Source organism: Convolutriloba macropyga, chromosome 3 (assembly GCF_964194025.1).
Source record: "Convolutriloba macropyga chromosome 3, txConMacr16.3, whole genome shotgun sequence".
NCBI lineage: Eukaryota > Metazoa > Xenacoelomorpha > Acoela > Convolutidae > Convolutriloba > Convolutriloba macropyga.
This window is the reverse complement of record NC_134470.1, coordinates 71,146,621-71,174,205: the sequence shown is the minus strand read 5'-3', so window position 1 is coordinate 71,174,205 and position 27,585 is coordinate 71,146,621. Positions and strand designations below refer to the sequence as shown.

The following is a 27,585-nucleotide window of genomic DNA, read 5'->3' as shown; positions in this document are numbered from 1 at the left end:
ATTTGATCGAATTTTTGGACTTGTGATCAGCCATTTTATCCGGGGCTATCAAATCTAATCAGAGCTTTACGCGACGTCAGCAACTCCAGACCATGTACTTTGAGGACTCAAGATCTGGGGGCACTCAAATTACAGGACTGGAAGCGCCAAGACTCTGGTTAGAGTTGATATCCGCATGGTCTTTTCGATGATATGTTGCTGATATCAATGATCTTGTCACATAATGTGCTGCTTAGCCATGATAAATTACCAAGGATCCATTTTGCACAGGTTACTTACTGTGAGAAATCGAACACCCTGTGTGACTGTATATCGTCGGGTGACCCTGAGGAGAGTCCATGGGCTGTTATGTTAAACTGTACACCTGTCCCAGATGGGAATATGGTCTCAAGAGTAATGGTGTCATTGGTGACCACGAGTGTATTGTAGGTAAAGTTTGCAGTGTGCATAGACTCATTAACCCAAATGAATTCTCCCTCTATGCCGTAGGGGCTGAAGGGAACCACTCGTCCACTGAACACTGCCCCTGGGGTCAACTGGGGCACTTTGAACCACTGGTCGATTGAGCTGACGGTCAATACCCATGGCGATGAAACCTCGTCGTCTTCGTAGACATGAAACTCCTGAAATACAACGACAGAGATACTTGAGAATATAGTCAGGGCTAATCAGTAGATCAATTGAGCCACCGCAAGAACTTTTCTCTTTTTTTAAAGACGCTGATAGTGACACCGATAGAGCTGATACTGATAGCTATTTCTCAGACGCTGATAGTGATGCAAAGCCTTTTGGATCAAGCCAGCAAAAATTTGCGAACACCATTATTACGTAACGTTTGTCATCAAGTTTTTTACTTGATTTACACCATGAAAATTGATGCAAATCAGGATAGCTAAACATCCAAATAACCCAGTACATTCAATCCCGGAAACCCTGCCGGGAAGCTCGGGAATCTTATATTTTCTCTGCATTCTTAGCAGGAAACTTTTTTGGCAGTAATTTATTTCTTTGCAGTAAATTTTTTCTTTAATATAGCTGTAAGCACGGAAACGTGACCTCTCCCGGTAAAACCTTGGAATTTTGGGTAGATTAGCGCAACGGACAAAAAAATTATCTCCTGAATACAGCTTTTTTGTGTAATTGAAGAGTATTCACCTGTCCATACTCAACTTTTAGCGCACTTTGAGATCTGGAAATCTCCTTTCAGATGTGCAGAACAATTTTAGCAACGTTTATCAAGAAGCATTAATGAGTCAGTTGGAAATTAGTGTTTACCTTTCAACAAATTTGAGGTAATTTACTAAATTGTTGTTTTCTCTTTTCAACTTGGATCAAAGAAAATGTTACATAGAGCATTCTGTTCAATTCAAGTTGTTCTGTCATCTTGTTTTTTCAGGTACACATGAAAAAAATTGTCTTCTTCAATGAGTTTTGCGTTCCAAGTTGTATTTCCTTCAATTGTATTGGGAGTTATGTTTTACAGACATACCTAAAAATGATTAAAACATTGAATTAATTCAAGAAAATACTTTGTTTTTGTCCGGAAGTTCATTTATTAACGATTGATTCAGCAATCTTTGGCTGCTGTAACTATTCAAATTAAATGTCTTGTGCTTTGATGAGAACTACGCTCTACTGGTTTGCGAATTTTAAATACGGCAGGTGTAAACAGCTTGAGAATTTTAAAGAGCTTAAAGAGGGGGATCTTAAAGAGCTGGTTTTTCCCGGAAAGAACGGCAGATAATCCCTGAAACCCCGATGATTTTTTTAAAATCTTAACCGGATTTCTCGCCGGGAACCTTTTGTTTCCCGCATTTCCCGACGGAAATGCCTGGTCTTGCTCTATCTTTGCAAATCTTGAAATTCCCGGTAAACTTGCCAATAAAATCCCCGGATCTTCCCCGTGAATATCACGGAGCTTAGTGGGAAAAACTCCGGGGTTTTATTAGAATTTCTGGAAACATTGCACTGGGAAAATAATTGCAAAGTTCTGACAATAATTAGTCATGACTTAACAATGCACAAAGTCAAATTGGGAAAAACCAGATATTTAATTTAATAGGAAACTAACATCCCCAAGGAAAAAAATCTTTGAAAAACTTTTATCTTTATTCATTAGTATAACAGAGTTGTTAGAAATGAACAGCAATCAAACCCACTTTGGAGTGAAAGAACCTAGATGCTAATTAATTGTCTTAAGACTGCATGCTGGGCACGCATAGTCCAACAACGTTAGATCTTTGGTCCTTTAATTTTCCTAATAATAAGCGAGCCTAACTTTTGTCTTAGATTTATAGTACCACTTTTAAAATAAGACGATAGCTAAAAATTTTGTAGGCGCCACTATGAACGCTGAATCTCCTTGTTCTGTATTTGAAAATTTCAACTCGTGGTATAATTATGAGCAAAACAGGTAAGTTAGGAAAAAAGCATTAAATTTTGTTAGAGAAACATCGAGGCTATCTCGTTTTTGAGAGCAGAAAGGAGAATAAATCAGGCCTCTACACGATGATGAATCAAATTCAAAGCTGCCCTTTTTAAATACCATTAACAAAAAACAAAGCTACTTTTTCGAGTCCAATAATTACGAAACCATCTCACTATGGAGGTGAACGTAGTTTTCGGCATCATCTCTGCCTGAAACAACACTGATATAATTGAACGATGAATCGCGATGAAATTGTTTAGTAAAACTCATAACTGCCGAAGAAAACAACTCATTTCTTTCCTAAAATTTTCTGATTGTTTTTACTTTTTACAATATTTTTTTACTATTTCTTCATCCATATTTTTTCCAAAACGAAAAATGTATGAAGTGTATGTTAAAAACTACAGTTCTATCTTCCTAACCTCTGATTTTATAATGTGTACGCCTAACTAAATTGAACAAAATCACCCAGCTAACTTCGTTTAAACTGGTAGTCAGGAAGTGTATAAACTAAAACTACAATTTCTGTTAATTCATTTTTTCAGCCCCGATTTAACTTTAAATTGGGGCTCAAAGCACAGACAGGTTTTACACATATATCTTGACTTTTATTTATTATATCTTTATTCAAATTAGACGGGAATGCATTAAAAGATCCCGTATTGTGTGATCTGTAATAGGCCAAACATAGATGACAAAAATATTCATTTGGCTCTATTTTCGGGCTACTATTTCTGGGCAATTTAAGTGCAGAGAATGTTTGCCTTCAAGTTTTTATTCGAAAGCCCAAGAATGGAGTGTTAAGTCTACTTTTGAACGTAACCTAATGTTACCGGGGTCAAAGTGGCACATATAAGGATATTGGAACTTACTTTCCAACAGGGCTTTTAATTTCTTCTCAATTAGCTTAATCACCACATTGGGAATTTCATTTAAATACTACCTGCTAGGATCATTCTCGTTTCCCTTCTATCAATAATTGCTCAATGACGACAAAGATAAAAGCGAAAGCGAAATACAACTTGAAAATTTCTCTCCTATGTAATAAGATGGCGGAGCGAAATGCACGTATTAGCCTGAGTTAATTTGCTCGCCTTTTAAGTTTTCCAATTCGACACAAGTAATGATACGGTACGCTAGGATTGTTACGAAAGTCACCTTAGTGTATCCATAGTAGAAGGAGCATCTGAAGTTGACAGAATAGTCAACACTGTCTGCCCAAATGGATCCTTCTGCCAAAGTGGGCACAGGTGGCTTTGTGAACCCATCCATGGAAAAATCTCTCGTCATGGGAACAGCCCCTTTGCTGTATGCGAGCACTGATAGCGTGTATTTGTCACCTGGGACGAGACTTCCAAAATGGATTGTATTGAATAGTCTGAAACAGAATTGCGCAATTAAAAAAACCTACATTAATTATTCAGCTAAGGTAATTTTTGGGTCTCATTTCGATGCAACTGTAGCAGTTGCCGAAAAGCTCTAATAATAATTTACAGCTTCTTCTAATCATGCAAAGTCTTTATCAAAAAATCTTTATTTTCTAAAGACGCCATCAGTTCTGAAGCGCCTGCTATCATATGTCGCTCAATAGGAACCCAAATATGTAGTACATTAGCCCTTTTCTCATCGGTTGAGGGCAGCTCAAGCTACAAATAAGTGATTTAAAATATTGTATCAAATTGGAATTCTTCTTTTTCCTAGAATCAACAGGAACGGGGGATTATAAACTGTTAATTAACTTTTATATTAATTTTTAATATTCTTCACAACTTTATACGCTTCCCGGGTTGACAAAAAGTTTTAATCACAAAATTTCATATTATAAAGCAATAGCTTCATAAATTAAAAACGGTTTAAAATTAAACAAATTTTTCGTAAATGAAAGTTCGATTCCTAAAACCTTCCACTGACGACTTAAAAGGAAAGTCGTAATTATATAACTTTTTAAACTACGAGGTCAACCGGGATTACGTAATCCTCACTTACGTGAAAGATCTCTGCTCGGAACGAGGTCTACCAGAAGTTTCACCTTCATTTGCGAACTCCGCTGTGGAGCCAACACCTGATTCGAACTCAACATAGTAGGTGATGTCATTTTCACCATAGGACTCCACACGACTAACTGTAACAACATCTGGCAAGGTGGGTTGGTTTATCACCAGAGGGGAGGGGTAACTGGTGTGGCCGAGGGAGGCATGGGCTCTTAGGGTGAGGGTGTAGTCCTCCCCTGCTACCAATTGGTCCACTAAGAGTTCGTCTGATTGAGAGGGTAATCCGCCTACTGGAGCTGAGCAGGGTGCAGACGGGGTGCATGAGGCACCCTCTGGCACGTACCAGAAGTCCAGATACTTAAAAAGCAACAATTGCAACCAATCAAAAGCAACCAGTCAACAAAAAATTCCAGAAAATACTTACTCTTCTAATGGATGCGCAAGTACAAAAATTGAAAAAAAATTATCCTCGAAATTATGGCAATTTTAACTAAAACAAAGTAGATTATAAAAATTTATGTCAGTAGCATGGATTCTTGTTTGCTAGATAGAAAATACAAACACAAATTTTATGAGAAACACTTAACATCTAGAATGATCATCAACATTACGTAGCCAATGTCCAAAAAGGTGACGTCTTAACAAATAGACGTACCAAAATGTAGAAATTTCAACGAATGTGATTGGTTGAGAAATTTAAAACACTCTACCTTTATGCGTTCAATTAGCCTAAATTGGACATAGCCTAATGCTAGATTATAATTTTTACCGCATCTGGCCATGGCTCGCGGGCCATGGCCATGCCTCAGCGGCCCGTGGGACTTGATATGAATCTATTACAACCGAACTTGAGACCAGTTTCCCACAAAAAAGTATAATTTTACCTTTTCGGCTTATCGCAATTTCTGAGCTATTTTACGTTAACGCGCATATCTTATTTTAAAACATAGAGAGTTTGTTGAGCAATCAGCCAATCAGAAAACATTATTCCCATTTTCTTGATTGTGATTGACCAGCAATAAAATTTCTATATTTTGGTACGTCTGCCATTTTCACTAGCGCCGTGCAAAAAAAAACAATTTTCCATAATATTTGCGTTTTGCTGAATTAACTGATCAAACCTGTCCCCACTTTTCTCAATTCGAATAACTTTTTCGAATATGGAGTTAAGTTACGCAAAACGTGGATATAAAGTACTTATATTGTGCATAAGGCTTACACTTTTTCAAGAGTATTCACGAATGAAGGTGACCAGTTCCATCATATTAGGTACGTAATTAGCCTAAAAGATTATTGTCTGAATTTTATTTGTAATTAATTAAAACGAAATTCAGAGACTTAACTGATCTTTTGACTAGTAAAATGGGTAAATGTAAAACCACTTCTTCTTAATCCACTTATAGTATCGAGATAGACAATTTATTTTAAAAAAATAACCATTTGGATTTCCTTCATTTCGGTACTTAGACACTGCGCCCGATGGAAAGGGTGACGTGTAAATGAGTTATTTGCTTTCGGATACTAGGGCCCTATGGGGTGGAAACAAGCGACGAAAGTTTATCCCAAAAAGCTAGCCACGAAACACGCTTTGTGAATAGCGATAGCTTGCAGATTCTATTTAAAAGCAAAAGTTAAACTAAATTAGCCTGGGGTCACTCGTATTATCACACGTATAGAAATCTGATCATGAAACTTGAGTCGTGAAAAAGTATACTTGATTTTTGGGACATCGGCCAAGTAATGAAAACAAATCTCGTTGCATTCTACTGCTCCCTTGCATTCAGGCTGGGACTGAATGCATACTCAATTTTGAAAAAAAAGGAAATGTGGCTTTTAATTTCTGCTTGAAAAGTTTGAAACTAACTAAAGGTCCTTAAATTTTATAATATTAGACAAGATTTGTAGCGAAAAAGTTTCCTGCATAAATGTTCATCAACAAATCTTTTTAATAGTTTTTTTAATGTTTTTATAGCAGTTTTAATTAGCTCAACTGTGAACAATTTCATCGTCATCATTTGATTTCGGACCAAAAATTTTTAATCAGTCTGAATAATATCTTCCTTTTTGTAAGTCCTATGTACGCTGTGCAAAAATGTTTTTTATTACTTTGCGACCTTTTTATTTGAATTCCAAATTTAGTTACAACATTAACTAAAAGTGTAACCAGATGTAAGAAACCAGCATCATCGACATGTGAGCTCATAGCTACGTTTAATTGAAAAATAGTCAAATCATTGATATTGTGATTTCTTATGCCCCTCCAAAAGTCACATTATGCGCCTTTGCGTTATCAAACGACTGTCACTAGCATTACACGAAAAAGGTGCACAAATGGAAAATATCTTAAAGATGATTTAAAGACCTGTCAAAACAAACAGTTTCTGTCAATTCGTTTGCACACCCTGCACTATTAAATTCAAAGTTAAAACTAAGCTGTGTATCACAAAGCTTTTAATGTTCATCAGCTATGGAGAAAATTTTACTCAAATCGCTGAAAAGGAAGTTTGAATTAAATTAAGTAAAATAGTTTGAAAAATGAAAAAAAAAACAGGTTTAGTTACCCGCCCTAAAAACTTTGGACTACACATGTAGATTCGAGCAAAAAATTGAATTAACTTACAAACAAGTTTTCTTTATCTGCTCTGCTTTAAATATTTCTGACAAAACCTGGTGACATGAGCGTAGCCGTTAATCAAGGTTTTCGATATAAATGTTTTGAATTGAGCATAAAATATTGGAGTTTGATGAAAAAATTGCTTATTCCGGGGTTGTTCTCTGAATTTCGTTTTTCTCAAAAAAAAATCGGAATCGTTGAGACTTGAGACTTGTTCAGTCGTTTTAGGATGAACCATTTCTTTATGAATCATGATAATATCACTTATAACACTGCAAAAGCTGTTTTGTGTATCTTGCGACAAAAGTTCAGACCTTGAAATCCCTGAAATTAGTATACAACTAGGCAAATTTTAAAACGTGGAGTTGATGAAAAAGTGTCTCGCTTACCTGAGCACAGCCGATGACATCCCAAAAAATCTCGATCAAATGGGAGTCGACAACTCTTTCCGCTTCCCTCTCCTGGGGTGCAGTTGGATATGTTGCAGCAAAATAAGAAGCATTGAATTGTGTTGCATGCCCATTGAACATAGTCCTGCAAAAGGAAACAAAAAATTTCTGCTTTTCTCACTAAAATTGTTTCTTTTTCTTTTCAAAATTTAAAAATGTGGGAAAAGGCAACGTTTTGCGCTGTTTATTATTTACGCATAATTACAGGAGTTGCGATTCATTAACTAGTTAGTGCATGCCACAATGATTGTGTAATATATGCGTTTTTGATGATAGATCGACGGAGTAAAAACGAATAATCGTTGTCATACGACTCGTCAATAATGACCGGTGTATTTTATAATGACCTGCCTATAATTAGTCAGACACGAAACACACGCAGAACTTCTAGACTACGAAATGATATAAAGTGAACTTTCAATTGGTTATTTTCAATCTTCGTTATATGAAAATTAAAAAAAAAAGAAAAGAATCCACTCACGATATTTGGAAGAAGTATTTGATGCCAGGCGTCAACCCTCCCATATTGTAAGCTCTGACGTCATTGGGCAATTGGAAAGAGTACGACTCAGCAGGGAGTGTGTAAGTACCGCACTGGGTCTCCTCACTCCAGATATTGAGATGGAGATCCACAGGGTACAACAGGTGTCCATCAGTGGGCAGGTTCCATTCTGAGGAAATATTGTGCACCCCTTCTCGGGTGTGGGACTGAAGTCCAATCCAGACACACTTGGATCCACTGACGTCACTGCCAGATCCGTCTGGACAGCCACGGACGTTGTGAAGGGGTTCCCCGTGCACCCAGTCCAGACCAGGAGAAAAAGAATTGGAACCTAAAATCGATGAACAACTGCAGATCCATCAATTGTGTTGATTATTGGAACAATTTCAATTGCATTGCAAATTGATGAAGAAATTCATAAAGTTTCAGAATAGTGCCCAAAATAAATTATGCATGATATGCCACGACTAAAACTAATCGTGCTGCCTACTTTATTCTGTTTTTGTTACAGTAATTTTTGCTATGATGTAGGAGAACCGTCGAAGCCAGAATATTATGCCTGTGAGAGGAAGAATTCTTTCAGAAAATTCTATGTGTATATGTTCCATTGAGGACAAACGAAGCTTTGTAACGTCATTTAATATCAGTCGTCACTGTTTGCATAAAAACTGCTAATGAAACAATGTTAGCACACACAACCTCAAAAAGTGACTGATTACGTCGTACCTTTAAGTTTAATTGATTGTAATTAGAACGCAACTGGTCAATCGCCCCAGAACAAAGGTCAGCGAGCCAAAACAACTACGGGCCAGACGGACTTGAGTCACATATAGGGGTCAAAACACACAAACCAATTGACTACCTAAGCCAGAACGAGCAGACCAAAATCAGCCATGGGCAGAAGGAAGGCGCGACCGAAACCATTTGTCCGTTACCATTGAAACCTCCAGTCAGCAGACGTTGACCTCATCCTGGGCATGCTCACTGCCCAGGTCGATGTGTCCAGACCAAAGTGACTTCTGACCAGACCCTCTTCGAGAGCACAACTGCGCATCGAATTACATGGTCTGAATAAGTCTTCAAGTGCACAATGGTCCGGAAGTCGTTTGATCAGATGTCACTTTGGTCTGGGATGGCCTAGTAAGAAGTTCTAATCAGAGTCCGTTTCGAACAATAACATTGCACAGTTGTTGTACATCAAACGGCAACTATAATCAGGAACCCAAACCTAGTTCATCCTCCCGCAGCAGAAGTCGAGAGTCAGTCAGAATAAACTGACAAGTTCGTGTTTTGGCGTGGAAATTGAACGACCGACACAGTCCCCCTCTGAACCCACATGCCAACCCGCACAGCCTGTATGACGTCACACCTGACACCCCACTTCCATGAACTGTGCCCCCCGAGGAGTCAAGATCAGCCACTATCTCCTCCGTAAGATACTCGGGGGAGAAAATAGGTTCGCTTGTATAAGTTATAGAGTAGTGAAGAATTTCAGACATGAAAACGGTCGGCAGTAACGAAAGAAATAAAAAGCTTTCGGTTAACATAATCAGTTTGTTTTTAAGCACTCAAAATGGATAAGCAATTAGTTCATTTTACAATAAACTAGGAACGGCAGTAGAACTATAAGCAACCCCTTCAACATGTCAGGTTTTTTGGTTTTGTCCAAAATATATTGGATGTTGATTTCAGACGCTATTTTGACATTGAAGTTTAAAAAAACAGCTAATTTTTGCAAGCTTTTTTGATTGTTTCCGACGGCATTAATTAACAACAGCCTTGAATTACAAAAACGGCATATTACCAATGGAGGCAACTGTTTACTGATTTAATTCGAATTTTAGATTAGCGTAAATTTAGTTCGACATTGATTTGATACAAACAAAATCAAATTTACCATAACGAAAGAATAATACATCGAACTCGTACAACTGCTTAATTTGAGACCGCCGCATGAAAAAAAACGATAATCTATTTCATTTGATTACAGCTAAAAAAACAATTCAGTTGTTTTTGAAAATGATTCGGAAATGGTCCAAATTTGAGCGGAAGTTCTGGCCAGCTTGAATAAGCTTCCCTTCCAAGGAAAAAAGATCAATTATTCAAAGATATGAATTATATTGAATCATTATCATTAGTCAGATTTATCGTTCTTATTGATAGCAATGTGGGTCCCTGTGGTTTTTACATATTTTTGGGAATTTATTTTTTAATGTGAAGATTAGTCTAGATCACATTTGCAGGATACAGTATCGGCAATAGTCTTTTTTAAATTAACTCTAATTAGTCATCTCAATAATCTCATTTTTTAAACTAATAGTTGTTCCAACCTCCAAATTTATCTGGGGTTCGGGAACTTTTTGCTACCCTGGTTTCTTTATTAAGTCGTCGATGTCTATCACGGAGAGATGCAAAAGTTTTATAATTAGAAATTTTGTGAAAACTGAATCAAATGTAAATTTATTTTAAATTTTTTGATTTTTTGACCAAAAAATGCATCTGAAAATTTTCAAAACTTTTCATTTTTGTAGCCTTTTCATTTTCCTTGCTTTTGATGACCGGAAAAACGAAGCTTCAGAATCTAAAGTCTCATTTATAATAGAAATAGTTTATGGGAATTTTCTTCTCTATGATTTCAGATATCGCTAGAACTGATAAAAATGAAACGTTTTTCGGTCGTTTGTCAAAAAACAAGAGTATCAATTTTAACTCTCTGCTTATCAAGATGATCAACTTTGTCAACAAACAATTTCAAATATAAATACAAAATTTTCGAATTATTGTTTTTTTTTCGTTTCCAATAAAAATTCTGATGTCACAACAGCCATGGGTTGATCCGCAACCAACAAAAAAATTTCAGTGAGCTGCAGACAAAATGCATAATGACACATATTTTTGACGAACGTTAATTAGATCTTCTATTTGATCCGGGTTTTCCCAAAAAAGACATGTAAAAATACTTCTTTCGAAAAGAATAGAATGGTAATAGTGTCTTTTCCCCCTACATTCCCTGCATCACTCATAGAATCTTTATCGTTAGATTCTTTGAAAAAATGAGAACTCAAGTTTTCTTAGTTTTTTTTACTTTTTCGAGGTATTGCATACACCAATTCAGAAAAATAAATATCACATTTTTGTTGAATAATTTGATCAATCCGGATACATTCATATTGAAAAATAAGGTAATTTCAAATTAAAAGTAAGCAAAAATTTAAAAAATATCTCTTAAATCTCTGTTCAAAATATCAAAAAATTTGAAAATTTTTTCAATTTTTTTCTATTAAAACAATCATCGAAAAGATTATTGCTGAAAAATCTCTTCAGGCTTATTATGATAAATACAAACAAAGAGTGTGTCATAAAGTAAGCAACATTGAATTTTATTATTTCATCCCGAAAAATGTTAAACAGAATAAGAGAAGAAAAGATATGATCTGTTAGCGTTGTTATTCAAAAGACATGATTAAACTTTACGTTGATACACATTCAGTAATTTTCGAATAATTATAGGAAAATCTTCAAGTCAATCCTGAAAATTGATTGACATAAATTTCTATGCTATTAATAACAAAACCGCTAATTAGGCTGCAATAGTGGGTACCCTGAGTCTTGGTACCCTCAGTTGGCAGGTGTGAAATGTTTAAATTGAGTAAATCGGAAAATGAGATCGTTTTTGAGGAATGAAAACCGATATTCCTTTGGTATACTTGCTACATTTTCGTATTCAAACACAGTTATGCTGAACAGACAGCGGGGCATGATAATAATAGTCATTGACATAAAGAATAAACAATAGAAATGAATAATTCGCATATACAATAGAAACTTTCAAAGAGTACAGTTGCAAAAGTAAATTTAATATTTTGTCTAAAGTATTAGAAACAACCAAATCAAATATCCAACTATCTCTTCATGCTAAAAAACGCATGATATTTGTGTATTTTCATATCTTCAGAGATAAAAGTCCAAAACATTTTTTCAAAAAGCAGGAAACATGGGAAATAGTGACAAAAACAAAAAAAACTTTAGAAGGTAAACTGTTATGTTTATTTTTTATTTTTTTTATCAAATCAATTTTTTTGTTTGTTAATTTTTTGGTTTATATATATTTTTTAATTTAGATTGCTTTTGTTCTATTTATTTATTTTTTTTCTATGCTCTTTATTTATATTTATATATTTGTTTTTTTTGTTCGTCTACTTTTTTAATCTTAATATTTTAATATTTTTGTCTAATTCATTTATTTTTGTTATGAGAACAAAACGTATCGAAATTAAACTGTTTATAAACTGCAGATAGCAGTTGCAAGCACCGTAGGGACAAAAAATATACCAGACACTAAATGTTTAACATGATCCTAAGAGTGTTTTTTTTTGAAATGAGTGATAAAGCCAATTCAGCTAAAGACTTAGTCAGAAGTAGGTGATCGAAAAGAAAAACCTAGAGGTGGAAAAAAAAATTTCTTCTCGTTTTGCAAATTGATGTTTTTCTTGATCTACCTTAGAGTAATGCATGTGCAAAAAATCTTGTCCCCCTTTTAATATTTTGGTTTTATAGGTTAATTTAAACACTGAAAACGATTGATTCCTTAAATGCGGGGCGCTTAAAAACTATCGATTTGAGTAGCTGGATAGAAAATGAGATTTGGCTGGCTGGGTAAGGTCAAGGGTAAGGTCAATCACAATTCTTAACAGTTATAGTGCAAAGCTGAATAAAAGTGTACTGCTGAATTTATTTGGTCTACATGAACCAAATTACAAGCTTTTACAATAATCCTAAAGAGTTTTTGCATAGTAGGAAATTTAAGAAACGATTTGGACACTATCTCACAACTTTTTGATGCCATGAAAAAATTTAATAAAGTCGTGCAAAGTTTGGTACGGCACCACACCAAAGTTGCAATTGCTGACTGTTTAAATCTGCTCTCCAAAAATCATTTCATATCAATGAAAAGTGATCTAATTCAAGAACTCTTTAGTCCCTTCTTATCAGTTCATGTGACTGATTAGATAAAAACCAAAATTTTGTATGGCACTCCTAATAGGCGTTATATTAGGTTTCAGGAATTACTTTTTTTGCTGCACAAAGATTTTTTCAAACAGATTCTACGTTCAATAGTTCTCCGACACATGGAAAAACGAGTAGTGATCTGCTATAAATGGTGACACATTTTATGCTCAATGCTTAAAAATTTAACTTTGTCGTTAATCAGATGCACTGTCAATAAAGTTATCCCAATCCACTAGACCTTTCTTGACCACTTTCATCGCGTTTTTAATGGGTTAATTTTACCGTTGCTCTGAATGGACGTTTTGGCCGGTAATTTTTGTCAAAAGATATTTCAGGTTGTTATTTTGCAGAGTGCTGCAATTTAGGGCAAAAGTAAAAGCGTTTATCTTGTTTCTAATATTGTGGTGGTTATTTTTACATTATAAAGAATGAATAATACGTTATTAGACAATCAAAAATGATAACAACATAGTTTTGACTTTTGCCCTCAATTGCAGCACTCTGCAAAATAACAACCTGAGAAGACTTTTGGCAAAAAGTACCGGCCAAAACGTCCATTCAGAGAAGCGGCCAAATTAGCTCATTGAAAACGCGATGAAAGTGGTCAAGAAAGGTCTAGTGGATTGGGATAATTTGATTCACAGTGCATCTAATTAACGACAAATTTAAATTTTTAAAACATTGAGCATGAAATGTGGCACCGATTATACCATATCACTACTCTCTATATTAAAAATAGTATAAGGGATGAAGAGTACGACAGTTGTCGTTTTTTTTTTAAAAAAACGATGAATTAACAGGCTCATCACTGAATCACTAATTTTCTTTGTAATTTTTGTCTCAAACGAAGCTCTTGGTGCAATAATATAGCGCCTTTGAAATTTCTAGTGATCAAGTTCCAGTGAAAGTGTAACACCATTACTGCCCAAATTGGAGATTGATTGAAGCCATGGAAATGCTCCAGATGATAATTTGGGTAACCTCATGTTATACTTCAAATGTAGCATCTTTTTATCAGGAGTGCTTCTCAACGCACCTCAGAATTCGTCCCTTTCTTCTCAGCAGGACACTTGAGCCGCCAGCGGCTTGTTTCGATAAAAAAAATTAAAACACTCACGCGCACATTTTAAAATCCCGAAAGTCTACATTGTCAGACACTAAAATGCCAGAAGATCCTATACACTTAGCCAAAAGCTGACTTGCTTGAACTTTTACAACGTTTGCCTTTTGTGTTTTATGCAAGGTTACTTGATTCTGTGGAAGTCACTGCATAATTCTAGCTCAAGGTGTCGAAACCTTCCGCAGTTCTCGAAAAACGCCAGAAATTATGTACCTCTACAGTTTCGCCGATGTTTCATTCATTGTCAATCACTTTGTTGTTAACTGCACTTTGTTCCCTCTTGGTTTTAACCAGTTTTTGTTTTTCATTTCAGCAAAATGAGCCCAGTTTTGATTGCAGCATGTGAATATTGGTTATTATTTCTTGCAATCATAGTCTCTCTTCTACTATTGGATCCTAGCAGTCAATCTCAATTATTCCTTCAACATTAATCGAAGAAAAATAATTTCCAATCAGCTTTCCAACTCCAACTTTCTAATCATTACCTTAAAGCTGTTGTTCAGACGCCACTTGAGGCGGAAAGTACTATATGCTCAACCGGGTTTTTTGTTCAGTCAATAATAGGCGATCGTTATACTTACTGAAGGAGTTGTGAGTGGTACCACTAAAAATCTTGTTTTCATTTTCTACCCAAATTTTGTTCACATTTTGCACCTTTGTGAAACAAAATCCTTCAAAATTTTTTGATGATTTAGTTGCCTTTTTCGAAACTTATTATTTTTAGTTTTCCAGAAGCAATATTATAGCAGTGTCATCGTGGTTTTTAGTATTCGTAAAGCAAAATTAAGGCTGAGTCATCGTGGTTTTTACATCAAATTTTTCTAATTTTTTTGTTCTTTGGTTTCTGTTTTTACTGAGTGCCAATACTGAGAGGTCCTACTGCACACCTCCCAAAATCTCAACGTAAAACTATTCGAAAGTTGTTATTTATAGAGTTGATTACACTGAAAGTCTTTGCTTTGATTTGAAATTTAGTGTTCTTTTATAATTGATTTTTTGTAAGTTTTTTTTTCGTTTTTGTTTTGTTTTGTATTTTTACTGTTTCCTAGTTCTGACTAATCTTGTTAATTTATAAAAAAATCTACCAAGTTTGGATAGCTTTCAAATCTATAATGATCACCTTGAAATTATTTGTTTAAGCCAAAATTTTGTGAATTTTGATGTTTTGACGTTGGATCTTTTCATGAAGTTTTATCACAGTCTGACTATTGTAGAGTATCATTGGTACCGTAAAGAAACAGATGAAACTAATTAATAACTTCAATTCATAGCAATTGGTTACTATGACTGGACACTGAATTTTTTCTAACATATATTTGTGAGTTTTTAATTCTGACAGCTTTGATGTTTTTGTTTTTTTTATCTTCAATCTCTTATAATAAAGTTTCAATTAAAAAAGATGTTTCATTGACGTTTCAATTATCAAAATTGTTTCATTAACGTCCCATAAATTGAAATGGAATAACTACTTATCACTTCTGGAAAATTTGATCGTCAAATCAAATCTTCCAGAAGCGACTGAGAAAAAGACTTTCAGTTTTTGTTCTCGGAAAAGTTGATTTTTTACCTTTTTTCTCTGGAACTTGAAGAAAAGAATTGAAGTTCAAACAGAAAAATTCAAAAAAGAAAAAAATTAAGCGGTGTTATCTTTCGAACATACTTATGGTTTAGCTAATGGTTTTTTGACTCTGATTCCGCGTGTTATCACTAAAAAATTTTATAGATTTTCAAATTTTTGCATGCATTATATGTTAATTTCTTTTTTGCTGCCAAATTATCAAATGAGCGAAGGGTTTCGTTACTGATAAAAAAACGTAGTTGAACTTAATTTAGATTTTTGTTGAGCAAATTGCAACTAAGTGTCTTTCGTGACAGTTGCCATCCATTTTTTGTTACGTAAAAACCAATCTCTCTTGAGTTTTCTAGACTCGTCAGTTTTTTTGTGGTTCATTTGATTTGTGTTCAAAATTTCCTTTTTAAAAACCCGCCCTACTGATGTTCAAATGAGGCCAAATTTGATATATGCAATCTTTTCCGCTAAGGTTTTATTCTTTGAATGACTGCCAAAAATTGTGCTTTCGTTATTTATTGGAGGTTTTCAGAAATTTGATTTATTTTGTTGAAATTTGTGGTCTTAAGATTTATTATACAGAGCTGATGTTGTTCTCGCGAACAGTTTCATATAAAACCATCTAGTCTTTTTCAGTTGGAAAAGTTTAATAAAAAGCGGTCATTTAGAAAAAGTCAGTCGGAAAATTAGAAAAACAATATTAGAGTGATATTTAATGAAAAGTATTTTGACTCAAAGGGAAAATTTTGTTATCCTTGCAGTGTTGTCAGAGTAAATGACCGAGCTGGTTTCACATGGTTTTTCGGTGTAGTTCTTTTGATTGGAAAGGCTGGTTAGCGACTGACTAAATGATCGCTTACGGTTTGTACGGGTTTTACGTGTTCATATTTTTTCGAAGTTCAACTTTTTTCAGGACGTGATCAATCTGAAGACGTAATCAATCTGTTGTTTCAGGACGTAATCAATCATTTCAAGACGTAACTTTACGTTATGAAGCTTGGTAAATCTCTGAATGTACTGCCAATGGGCAAAAACTTTTGTTCAATTAAAAGAGAGTCAGAACAACTACAAAACTGACCACCCAGTTGATCAAACGGTACCAAACGGAGCGATAGCACTCGCTCATAACACGAAAAATCTCCAAAAGCGTCTTCTGTGAAGCAAAAACATAACAAACGGATGAAGAAGTTCGATATCGATTTTGAAACAAGGTTGGAACTAGAGCAGGCACTGTCCGAAAGAAGAAAACTAGAGAAGGAAACGCATTTAAAAGATATCGAGACAAAGCATCAACTACTTGAAGGGAGCGTGAGATAGGGTGCAAAGTGAGGGCAACAGCGTCAGAGAATGTTGATATTTGCCCTCACTCAACCAGTGCCCGCAAAAAATCATCCATCCGCCCATCCCCAAAGAAGAGGGATTTCTCGGATTGGGCTGGTAGAATCAATACCCTGACACAAGATCAATCAACAGCTTCCATTGAAGTAAACCCTCTATTGAATAAACCAAGTCTTTTCTCATGACCTTGCATTTCACCCAATCGTGCCTGGAGATTGGACAACCTGAAAACTTCCTCTAGAGCTTATTAACGATACAACAATGGTTATTGAGGTATTAGGAACCTGCCAACTCTGAAGTTGAATAACTTCGAAGGAAACCCTTTCAAATGGTTGTAATTGGCTAGTATTTTTATTTATGCTGTAGTTTATGACCGATACCAGACTCAGAGGAAACCACAAGAGAACCCTACTTACAGGCAGAGCAAAGTCAGCAATCTTTGAAATGGTATTCTCTATAAAACAATGTGGTGCTGCTCGGAGCACTCAGGTGAGCAAATTTGGAAGGCGGAGTCCCCACAAAGCAAATTAAATGAAGTCTCACAACCACTCAGCTTTGATCATTTGCTGAAAGAGCACAGCCAAGTGGCTGATCTGCAATCAAACTCGAAGGTCTATGTGCTGAAAGTGCTGAAAGAGTACAGCCAAGTGGCTGATCTGCAATCAAACTCGAAGGTCTATGTGGCAACAAGTTATCCACCCCAAGTTCTCCAAGAGAAAAAGTGGTTCCTTTTCGACAATAAAGATGAGGACTGGCCTGAACTGATCATGTTTTGAAAGTGGCTATCTATAATAGCTTATCTGCATGAAGGATTTTCAGTTTTTAAGGGAAAATAGAAAAGAGAAGACCAAAGAATCACGAATAGAGACAAACGGTTCCCAAAGACATCAAAATTCAGTCATAATCCGAAAGTGAGAAAAAGGGAGAAAAAACGTTCACTGTCCACTATCTGTTGGCACTCGCAATTTTGGGAACTGTCTATTATTCAGGAACAATAATAAGATTGATGTATACGCAGTAGTAAGGAAGCACAGCTTGTGTTACGGATTTCTGGGAATGACATGCAATCAAAGATTGTAAAGTCAATGCATGCGTGCGGCATCAACGGATGTACCAAGAAGCACAAGCGATTGCTACACTCGGAAAACAAGTTGACGAAGCCAATGATGCAGTCAACGTAAGCGCATCAACAATCAACCAAAATAACAAAGTTACGAGATTTCTTCAGATAGTCATTTTCTCGATACAGAACGTTTGCAATAGGTCGAAGATGTGGTTTTTGCAGTAGTAGATCAACAGTCTCATTCATCGACCAAAGTTTGTAACAGAAGTTACGAGCCCAGGGCACCGATGTCAGAAACAACATTGCTTGCATACATGAAATAAAAGACCTAAAAAAGGACTAAATTCGAAGATAAATTCAATCAGAGAGGTTTTACACCGGTCAGCCTCTTTGAGAAGCAAATTACGAATACAACGAGCTGAAGCTATAATTCATTCATTTGGGTGTTCCACACTGCATGATCTGCAAATTGATGGAAGTTGGAATGATCCTTGTTCAAGATATATATGAGCTGCAACGCCCATTGGACTACAAGTCAGGATCACAAAATGAACAATTCGTTGTTCTAACAGAACTATTATGAGTAGTCACTGGACCAATGACGGGCCAAACAGGACAAAATGATGGTGCTTTCACCCTCTACAAAGACGAGTAATTGGCTTAGAATATCAAAATTTGGAGGGACGTAGAAGTTTATGCTTCCAAAATCAATATTGTTCGTCAATCAAAAGAAGAACTAAAGTCACAGAAGCTGCTAGAGAGTTCGACAAAGTTCTTAGGCGTGCGGTAGGAATTAGGAATGCTGTGGAGTGAACCAGAGCCAAACCTGCCCAACAAGTACAGCTCAGGTTTGGCTCAGCATTACTCATTGGAGCGGAGATTATAAAACGACCCGAACGAAAACTTTTTACCAGTAATAAACAGATGCATATGCAGAGAAGGAACTCGTAAAGATACATAACGAGTCAGAAGTGAATGGCTTGTTCGTGACGGAATGGTGTTTGCCAATTCATCCTGAGCTTATTACTTAAAAGTGTGACAATGTAATACGTGTTTGCAATACCACATCAAAAACCAGAAAGAAGCATGCCTAAACAACAAACTACTAGCAGAACTTGCTCTCGTACATTGATTGACCGAAACGATATTCAGATTTGTTGATGGACCAATTGTCCTGATAGTGGTCATCGCATCAAGGTTTCTGCAGGTGCAAAACTCCGAACTTTATAAAAATTGATTGATGTTTCTATGGAGTTCAAGAACTAAAGAGCTTGTTCATATATACAAATATAAGCGTCATTTATTTGGATTAAAGATGTCTCCAACTAGCGCAATTTATGCTCTCAAGCGAGTGGGACTCGATAACGAAGACATGTATGTATCCCATTGCTGCAACTGCAATACAAAAAAAACTTCGACGGAAACGCGTTCATTAAATAGGTAGAAGACCCTCAAGAAGCAACCGAAGTCGTCAGTCAGTTAAAACCTTTTCACTAGTAATATGCATTTGTGTCGAAGAAGTGGAAAAACAAAAAATATAATGTCTCCGTTTCCGTTCTGGGACACTGGCGTTCAATCAGCTATAGTAGTAGTAGTAGTAGGTCACGTTTGCGGCTTCATGCCGTGGTTGTTGTTAGTACACCTTTTGTATATTCAGTGGACAATGAATTTGTTCTGCGGATTGCAGTTTCTACAAAAACAGAGTGTTCTGCAGTGCATAAGATGCATTGGATGAAAATCAAAATCAATTCCAACTTGGAGTGTTTTTCAGTGTTTCGAAAACAATGGAGTCTTTCTGGTGATAGACTCCAAGCGTGCGGAGATTACCAACAGTTAAAATGAAATAAGCATGAATCAGAGCAAGATTCTGTCATTTGTTTCCTCCCTATTCGACGAAATAGGATTGTTTGCTCCATTCAGTGTTCACAAGAGACAACTGCTCAAAGGAAATTGGATTAAGAATGGAAAACAGTTGACAAAAAGTAGATTGTAGATTTTCTCAAGGAGCCTGGCAAAATTGTAGATTTTCTCAAGCGGAAACGAAAACTCCCAAATGTAGCTTAAACAGGAACTGACAGTAGATAATTCAAAACAGAACGGGACAAAACTGAACGTCTTGTGTTTGCCGACGCATCTGAAGACACAATGCGAGCAGTGAACTTTTTTTGCTTGCAAACAAAAAACACTCATCTGACTAAGCTTTTCTATAATTTTTTCTCTAATTGGACAAATTGAGTTTCCCTTAGCATAATTGGAATAGAGAGAGTGACACCGATCAGACACTTTCCACTACAAAATCTGGAATTGCAAGTAGCAGTCATGAAAACTTGTTGAAAAAAAAATAGCCAAGGAACGCAAACTGAACATTAACGGTTGCAGTTTTTGGCCAAACTGAGTTACAGTACCGCAGTCGATACATATCTCCCATCGTAATTAACATGTGTGTTGCCAATCAAGTAGCTGAGGTAATTGATACAACTGATATATCATAGTAGAAGCATGTGAGGGGTATCAACAACCCAGCGGACATTGGCACGAGAGCAAATACCTTTGAGGAACTCAAGAGAAGTGAATCAATGGGCTGGACTCTTTGATGCAATCACAAAATAAGGGGCCAAATCAAGTGAATCTAGGCCTTCTCTCAGAAGAAGAGGACACGCCCTCATCAGTCTTCATGATACAAGCTAACGAAAAGAACGCTGTTATCCATTGGGAACGATTTGGTAACCTCAACAGGTTAGTAGATACAATAGCATAACTTATTGTTGTTGTTGTTGGAATTTTGCGTCTGCTTGTCGCTTTGACCCTTGAGTCTTGCTTTTTGGGAATTGTCCGCATTTTTCTTCATTGGTGACAATCGCAACACAGTTGCTAGGTGCAGATTTTTTGAGTGTTGAACGATTTATTAACAAACTTCCACGTCAAGTTTAGTATTCGGTTTTTCAGTCCTCGCGGTTCCATAAAATTTATTTCATTATCGATTCAGTTTGCTAGTTTGTAATTTTTGAAAACGAATTCGTTTCGCGCCTTTTTGAGCCTTACTTTTTTGAGCGTGTACAATTCTGTGGATCTTCCTCGAAATTTGTTCATTTCAAGTATTTCAGTACCGTCTCTTCATTTTAAGTAAGCATTGCGAGAGTGAGGATATCGTTCATCTGCATGTACGTTGGTAATGGCAAGATGTTCAAAAGCCTTGGTTGATTCTCATGGGGCTCGTTTCGTCCTGTTATCCACCTAACTGCTTCCCACTGGAGTTTTTCAAGATTGCCTCAATCAGATTTTGAGGGCGTGGTACAATTGATTCCATATAACAAGACTGGCAGAACCAACGATTTGTATAATCCCAATTTTATGAAGGGTTTTAGGGCTTAGGTGATATTCCTCCTTATCAAGTAAAGGACTCTGTTTGCTTTATTGAATCTAGCATTTATATGAGCCGACTGACGTTTATACCAAGGTCCTTGACTGCTTGCAGAGAGTTCAAATTTTGATTTAAGCGTTCAAAATCCTTTTCTTGTCCTTTTATGTTAAGTATTGCACGCTTGTCGACCGCAAATTCCATTTTGTTGGTCGCTACCCATTTTCGTACTGCATCAATGTCCTCCTGGAATTCGATGTCAGTGTATCCTATTGAGAGGATCTTCGGGTAATCGGCAGACAGCTATCAATCGATAAATCGTAGGACATATGAGAGGTCGCTGATGAGTATACATAACAGGAGGGGTCAAAGAAGAGATCCATGGGGGACACCACTTGTGATTTCAAGTATCAAGCTTGTGTTATCAGCTCTGACGAATTGTCTTCTATTGTGGAAATTGTCAACCAAAACGTCGAGGAAGCATCCGCCCACAACAATTTGACCTAATTCGATGAGTAATTTTTTTATGCGGTACTTTGTCGAAAGCTTTGGAGAAAACAGAGTAGAAGGTAACTATGTTGTTACTTGTTTTCTTGTCCATTGCCTCGTAAGTCCTTTGCAGGAAGGAAAGCATATTTTTAGTTTCAGATCTACCTCGAATAAAACCATGCTGATGCATGCTCAAATTTTTTTTTCAAAAGTGTTCATATAGTGGCTCTTGCATGCATTTTCGAAAATTCTACTGTCCATAAATTAAGTTAGCCCTGTGCTAACGCAAAACAAAACATCAACACCTGTGATCAGAGTTGAAGAGAAAAAAAAGTAAAGTCAATCATCTGAAACCTATTTCAGCGAGAATATTTCGGCAAAGAGATGAAATTTTCCAATGCATCCAATATTGCTACATTTGAAACGTCATGCAATTGAAATGTTCTTGCAAAACCAGCACAATAGCAATCAGAATGAAGGTACTGAGCATGTACCAAACATTGTTCAGCAGACGATTTGGATGATGATCATTCGAATAGCGATACGATAAAAACAAGAGCAAATATTTTACTTACAGGAACGGCAGAGCGCAATCGATAACACCAGTAACGACATTTAGTGCTCCATTCTCTTTAAGTCCAGATTGATTTCATTGCTTTGTTACCTCACTACTTTGGCAAGTAGTATTAGTAAATGAAGATAAATTAAAACTCGAATTACCTTCCTTATCACTACATTACTTTAGCCTTTTTTTCCTCAATGAAGAATTCAAATCTTTTATTACTTCAACATTACACAAAATTGAGATGAATTGGACTGAGAGATACCGAAATTTGTACTCTAAATTTAGTGATATTTGCTATTTTCATACCAAATCAGAGAGTACTCAGCACCGGATATGGTGTTTTGGATCCTGAAATCAGTGAATGGAGAGAATTGGAAAACAGCATCTATGAATTTTCTACAACAATTCAAAGATGCTGTTCTGATATGTAAATCAAGCACGGTGAGAAGATGTTTTCGTGTCTGGTATCTTTGGATCATATTAGTGATTGCACAGTTTGCCTTAACTTTAACTTGTTCAAAAGAACTAACATCGATATCATCAAAGGTTTTTGTGAGGAAAAAATCCTAAGCAGAGGAATTTTTGTCCAGCGTATAGACTCAGGTTCTCTTACTGGTTTTAACAAAGCCTAACATAAATGCTCTTATTGCGTTATTAGGCAATTGATTGGTTGAAACAAAAGCAGAAAGTGGTATTCTAACAAAAAATAATTTGTGTTATTCCGAGAGGTCTTCAAAATTATTAGCACATCTGATATAGACAATTTTTGCTTGAACTAGAAGCTAGGACAGTTACCTAGATATGGACATCTGCGATTTTGCAGTTCCGAATTATACTTTGAGTTGTTAACTAAAACTCATGCTAAATTTGATTGTTTCAAGTTTGAATTATTTTGAAATCTGAATAAAACAATCTGTTGACCAGCAAAGTACAGCGAATGATTATTGGGACTAGCTGAACAAAAATTTTTGCAACAATAATCTACAGCATAGCGGATAATACAGGTCAAAAAAATTATCTGAAAAAAAGAGAAATGTTGGTACAGATTTGAATCAGCTGAAAAGAGTTGGTTGATATTAAGTTTTTCTTCTCTTCAATAGGAGAGCAGCGGTTACAATGTTCTGAAGTTCTCTCACAATTATTTCGATGAACTATTTGAGTAATATTTGCGCTTATTGTTAAACCTTTTCGTTGAGAATTGTTTTAATTGTGGTCTCAGACAAATGTAAATACATATTCATTTTATCCTTTAACAATTTGTGAAACAGTTTTAACCTGACAATAAACGTATCGTTCGGAGACGTTTGAGTTCAAAAACGTTTGCTTTAATTATTGGAATTAATTTTTAATTTGACAAATTGGTTTCTTTACACCTTTTCATTGAGTTCGGCTGGCTTAGTGTAATGCAATGGGGGTTAGGGATTGCCTACGTTAGGTATTTTTGAAGGGTTGCCAGGGCTATCTTGTCAAAAAAAAGTCTTACTTAACTCTTCGCACATTTCTTTTAATATTGTGTAACCAGTTGGTTTGAAGTAATTTTTTTCAGAATTTCACTTTTCCGTAATCAATTTTTTTATGGCTTCTAGTGCTTCCTGTAATTCAATTTGTTTAATCAAGAAACTATAACATCAACACCTGTGATCAGAGTTGAAGAGAAAGAAAAAGTAAAGTCAATCATCTGAAACCTATTTCAGCGAGAATATTTCGGCGAAGAGAAAAAATTTTCCAATGCATCCAATATTGCTACATTTGAAACGTCATGCAATTGAAATTTTCTTGCAAAACCAGCACAATAGCAATCAGAATGAAGGTACTGAGCATGTACCAAACATTGTTCAGCAGACGATTTGGATGATGATCTTTCGAATAGCGATACGATAAAAACAAGAGCAAATATTTTACTTACAGGAACGTCAGAGCGCAATCGATAACACCAGTAACGACATTTAGTGCTCCATTCTATTTAAGTCCAGATTGATTTCATTGCTTTGTTACCTCACTACTTTGGCAAGTAGTATTAGTAAATGAAGATAAATTAAAACTCGAATTAACTTCCTTATCACTACATTACTTTAGCCTTTTTTTCCTCAATCAAGAATTCAAATCTTCTATTACTTCAACATTACACAAAATTGAGATGAATTGGACTGAGAGATACCGAAATTTGTACTCTAAATTTAGTGATGTTTGCGATTTTCATACCAATTCAGAGAGTACTCAGCACCGAATATGGTGTTTTGGATCCCCAAATCAGTGAATGGAGAGAATTGGAAAAAAGCATCTTTGAATTTTCTACAACAATTCAAAGATGCTGTTCTGATATGTAAATCATGCACGGTGAGAATATGTTTTCGTGTCTGGTATCTTTGGATCAAATTAGTGATTGCACACTTTGCCTTAACTTTAACTTGTTCGAAAGAACTAACATCGATATCATCAAAGGTTTTTGTGAGGAAAAAATCCTAAGCAGAGGAATTTTTGTCCAGCGTATAGACTCAGGTTCTCTTACTGGTTTTAACAAAGCCTAACATAAATGCTCTTATTGCGTTATTAGGCAATTGATTGGTTGAAACAAAAGCAGAAAGTGGTATTCTAACAAAAAATAATTTGTGTTATTCCGAGAGGTCTTCAAAATTATTAGCACATCTGATATAGACAATTTTTGCTTGAACTAGAAGCTAGGACAGTTACCTAGATATGGACATCTGCGATTTTGCAGTTCCGAATTATACTTTGAGTTGTTAACTAAAACTCATGCTAAATTTGATTGTTTCAAGTTTGAATTATTTTGAAATCTGAATAAAACAATCTGTTGACCAGCAAAGTACAGCGAATGATTATTGGGACTAGTTGAATAAAAATTTTTGCAACGGTAATCAACAGTATAGCGGATAATACAGCTCACAAAAATTATCTGAAAAAAGAGAAATGTTGGTACAGACTTGAATCAGCTGAAATGAATTGGTTGATGTAAAGTTTTGTCTTCAATAGGAGAGCAGCGGTTACAATGTTCTGAAGTTCTCTCACAATTATTTCGATGAACTATTTCAGTAATATTTGCAATTATTGTTAAACCTTTTCATTGAGAATTGTTTTAATTGTGGTCTCAGACAAATGTAAATACATATTCATTTTATCCTTTAACAATTTGTGAAACAGTTTTAACCTATCTAACAATAAACGTATCGTTAGGGGACGTTTGAGTTCAAAAACGTTTGTCTTATTTATCGGAAGTAATTTTTAATTTGACAAATTGGTTTCTTTTACACCTTTTCATTGAGTTCGGCTTGCTTAGTGTTGTTGTTGTTGTTGCTGGGGATTTACAGTTTTCACTGAAGGGATTTTCGTCCCAGTCGTCGTCTTAGAAAATTGTCCTATTTTTTCTGCAGATCTGACAGTCACAGCATAGATGCCAGCTACAGATGTTATTTTCGTCGAATCACTCGTTTACAAACTTCCACATGAAATTTAAAACTCGATTTTTAAGGCCTTTTTTTGTATTAAATTCAATGTATTTTTCTATTCGATTTGCTAGTCTGCATGTACGGAAAAAGAAATCATTTCTAGCCTTTTCAGTTCTGGTTTTCGGGAGCTTGAATAATTCATTCGTTCTCCCTTTCTCTGAATTTTGTTTCAGCATTGGTAAAAAGCTATCGTCTTCTGTCAATTTCGATAAAAGTAGAATTTCATTTAGTTGCATGAACATTGGTAGTGGTAGTATGTTAAGAAGTCTCAGTTGATTTGGATACGGCATGACTTTTTGTCCAAGGATCCATTTGACTACATTCTTTTGAAATCTTTCAAGCTGTTGTAGCTCACCTCGGTTCGGATTTGTGCATGCAGAGCCGAAGTGCAATCCAATGTGCAATTACCGAAGTGCAATTACGCTAAGTGTAATCCAATGGGGGTTAGGGATTGCCTACGCTAGGTATTTTTGAAGAGTTGCGAGGGCTATCTTGTCAAAAAAGTCTTACTTAACACTTTGCACATTTCTTTTAATATTGTGTAACCAGTTGGTTTGAAGTAATTTTTTTCAGAATTTCACTTCTCCGTAGTCAACTTTTGTATGGCTTCTAGTGCTTCCTGTACTAACTATACAAGAAGATTTGGATATTTTCCGTTTGTGCCCCCCCCCAGCTTAGTGGGTGCATATTATTTGCAACCCCCAGATGCACGTGCAATATTTTTACATAATATTTTTACATAATGATACATGTAATGACACGTGCTCTGTAACTGGGGGAGCATAACGTACTGGGGGGGGGGGGCACGGAAAAGATCCGAAAATTTCTTAGCTGCGCAAATTAATCAATTGCTTATTTTCGGAAAATTTGACAGAACTTTTGAAAGTCTTCTGGAGTTTTTTCGTATATATTTCTTGTTGTGTAGCGTAGAACAGAGAATTTCATGTCTTGAATTTGTAGCTTTCTAGTACGCAAGTGACTAGAGATATCCTAGTTTTTTTTTCAATTTTATTAGAGGATTGTTGATGGATCTCATGGAGTTTTTCATCGAGTACTACTCTTCGTTATTTAAGACATAAATTTTTTTTAATTGCGTGTTATTTTTTTAGCGCTGGTAACGTTTATATATTGTGTTTAAAGAGAGCGGGATTTTGCTGTTTCTAAACCCAATCTATCATGAGGTTCAGTGGGGAGCGTCAGAAGTAGCGCTTGCTGTTTTTTTATTGCAGTTACCGATATGTTTCTGCCAGGTTATTAGATTTTTCACCCCTATTTGGATTATCGCATTGAAAGCTTCATGCGTAGTTGGGACAAACTTCTCTGCTTTAGAATTCGCTTCTTTCGCATTATATCCCCCATCTTAGTGGTGAGATAACATATTGCCCAACCCCCAATCATGGTAAATACACCATAATGGGGGCTATAATTACATGGGGCTTTATAATGGAAAGACCCTAGATTTCTTAGGGTCTTCTAGAACATCTTGTCTTTGGTTGTAATTCAGATATCTTGGTCTATATCGAGCCTAAATACAGTTTTTTTAAACAAAAGATCGATACAAAGTTGTGCTTCAAGGTTGTTCAGTTGAATTTTTTTGACAAAAATAAAGAGGTACTATACAACT

The 27,585-nt window shown here is 35.8% G+C and overlaps 2 protein-coding genes across 2 annotated transcripts in view; one reads left to right on the top strand and one right to left on the bottom strand.

Moving 5' to 3' along the window:
- The window catches only part of LOC142336720 (uncharacterized), a 38,366-nt gene extending 28,470 nt beyond the window's left edge, over nucleotides 1–9,896 (bottom strand). Inside the window, exons 1-6 of the mRNA XM_075385632.1 lie at nucleotides 9,213–9,896; nucleotides 7,964–8,315; nucleotides 7,423–7,567; nucleotides 4,415–4,776; nucleotides 3,587–3,806; nucleotides 280–623 (exon numbers count right to left, since the gene is read on the bottom strand). Coding sequence (XP_075241747.1) covers nucleotides 280–623; nucleotides 3,587–3,806; nucleotides 4,415–4,776; nucleotides 7,423–7,567; nucleotides 7,964–8,315; nucleotides 9,213–9,531 — 1,742 coding nt within the window. The 5' untranslated portion in view covers nucleotides 9,532–9,896. The remainder of the gene's footprint in view (nucleotides 1–279; nucleotides 624–3,586; nucleotides 3,807–4,414; nucleotides 4,777–7,422; nucleotides 7,568–7,963; nucleotides 8,316–9,212) is intronic.
- Nucleotides 1–27,585, top strand: part of LOC142336427 (beta-soluble NSF attachment protein-like) — a 409,326-nt gene that overhangs the window by 294,836 nt on the left and 86,905 nt on the right. The gene's annotated exons all lie outside the window — the stretch shown is intronic.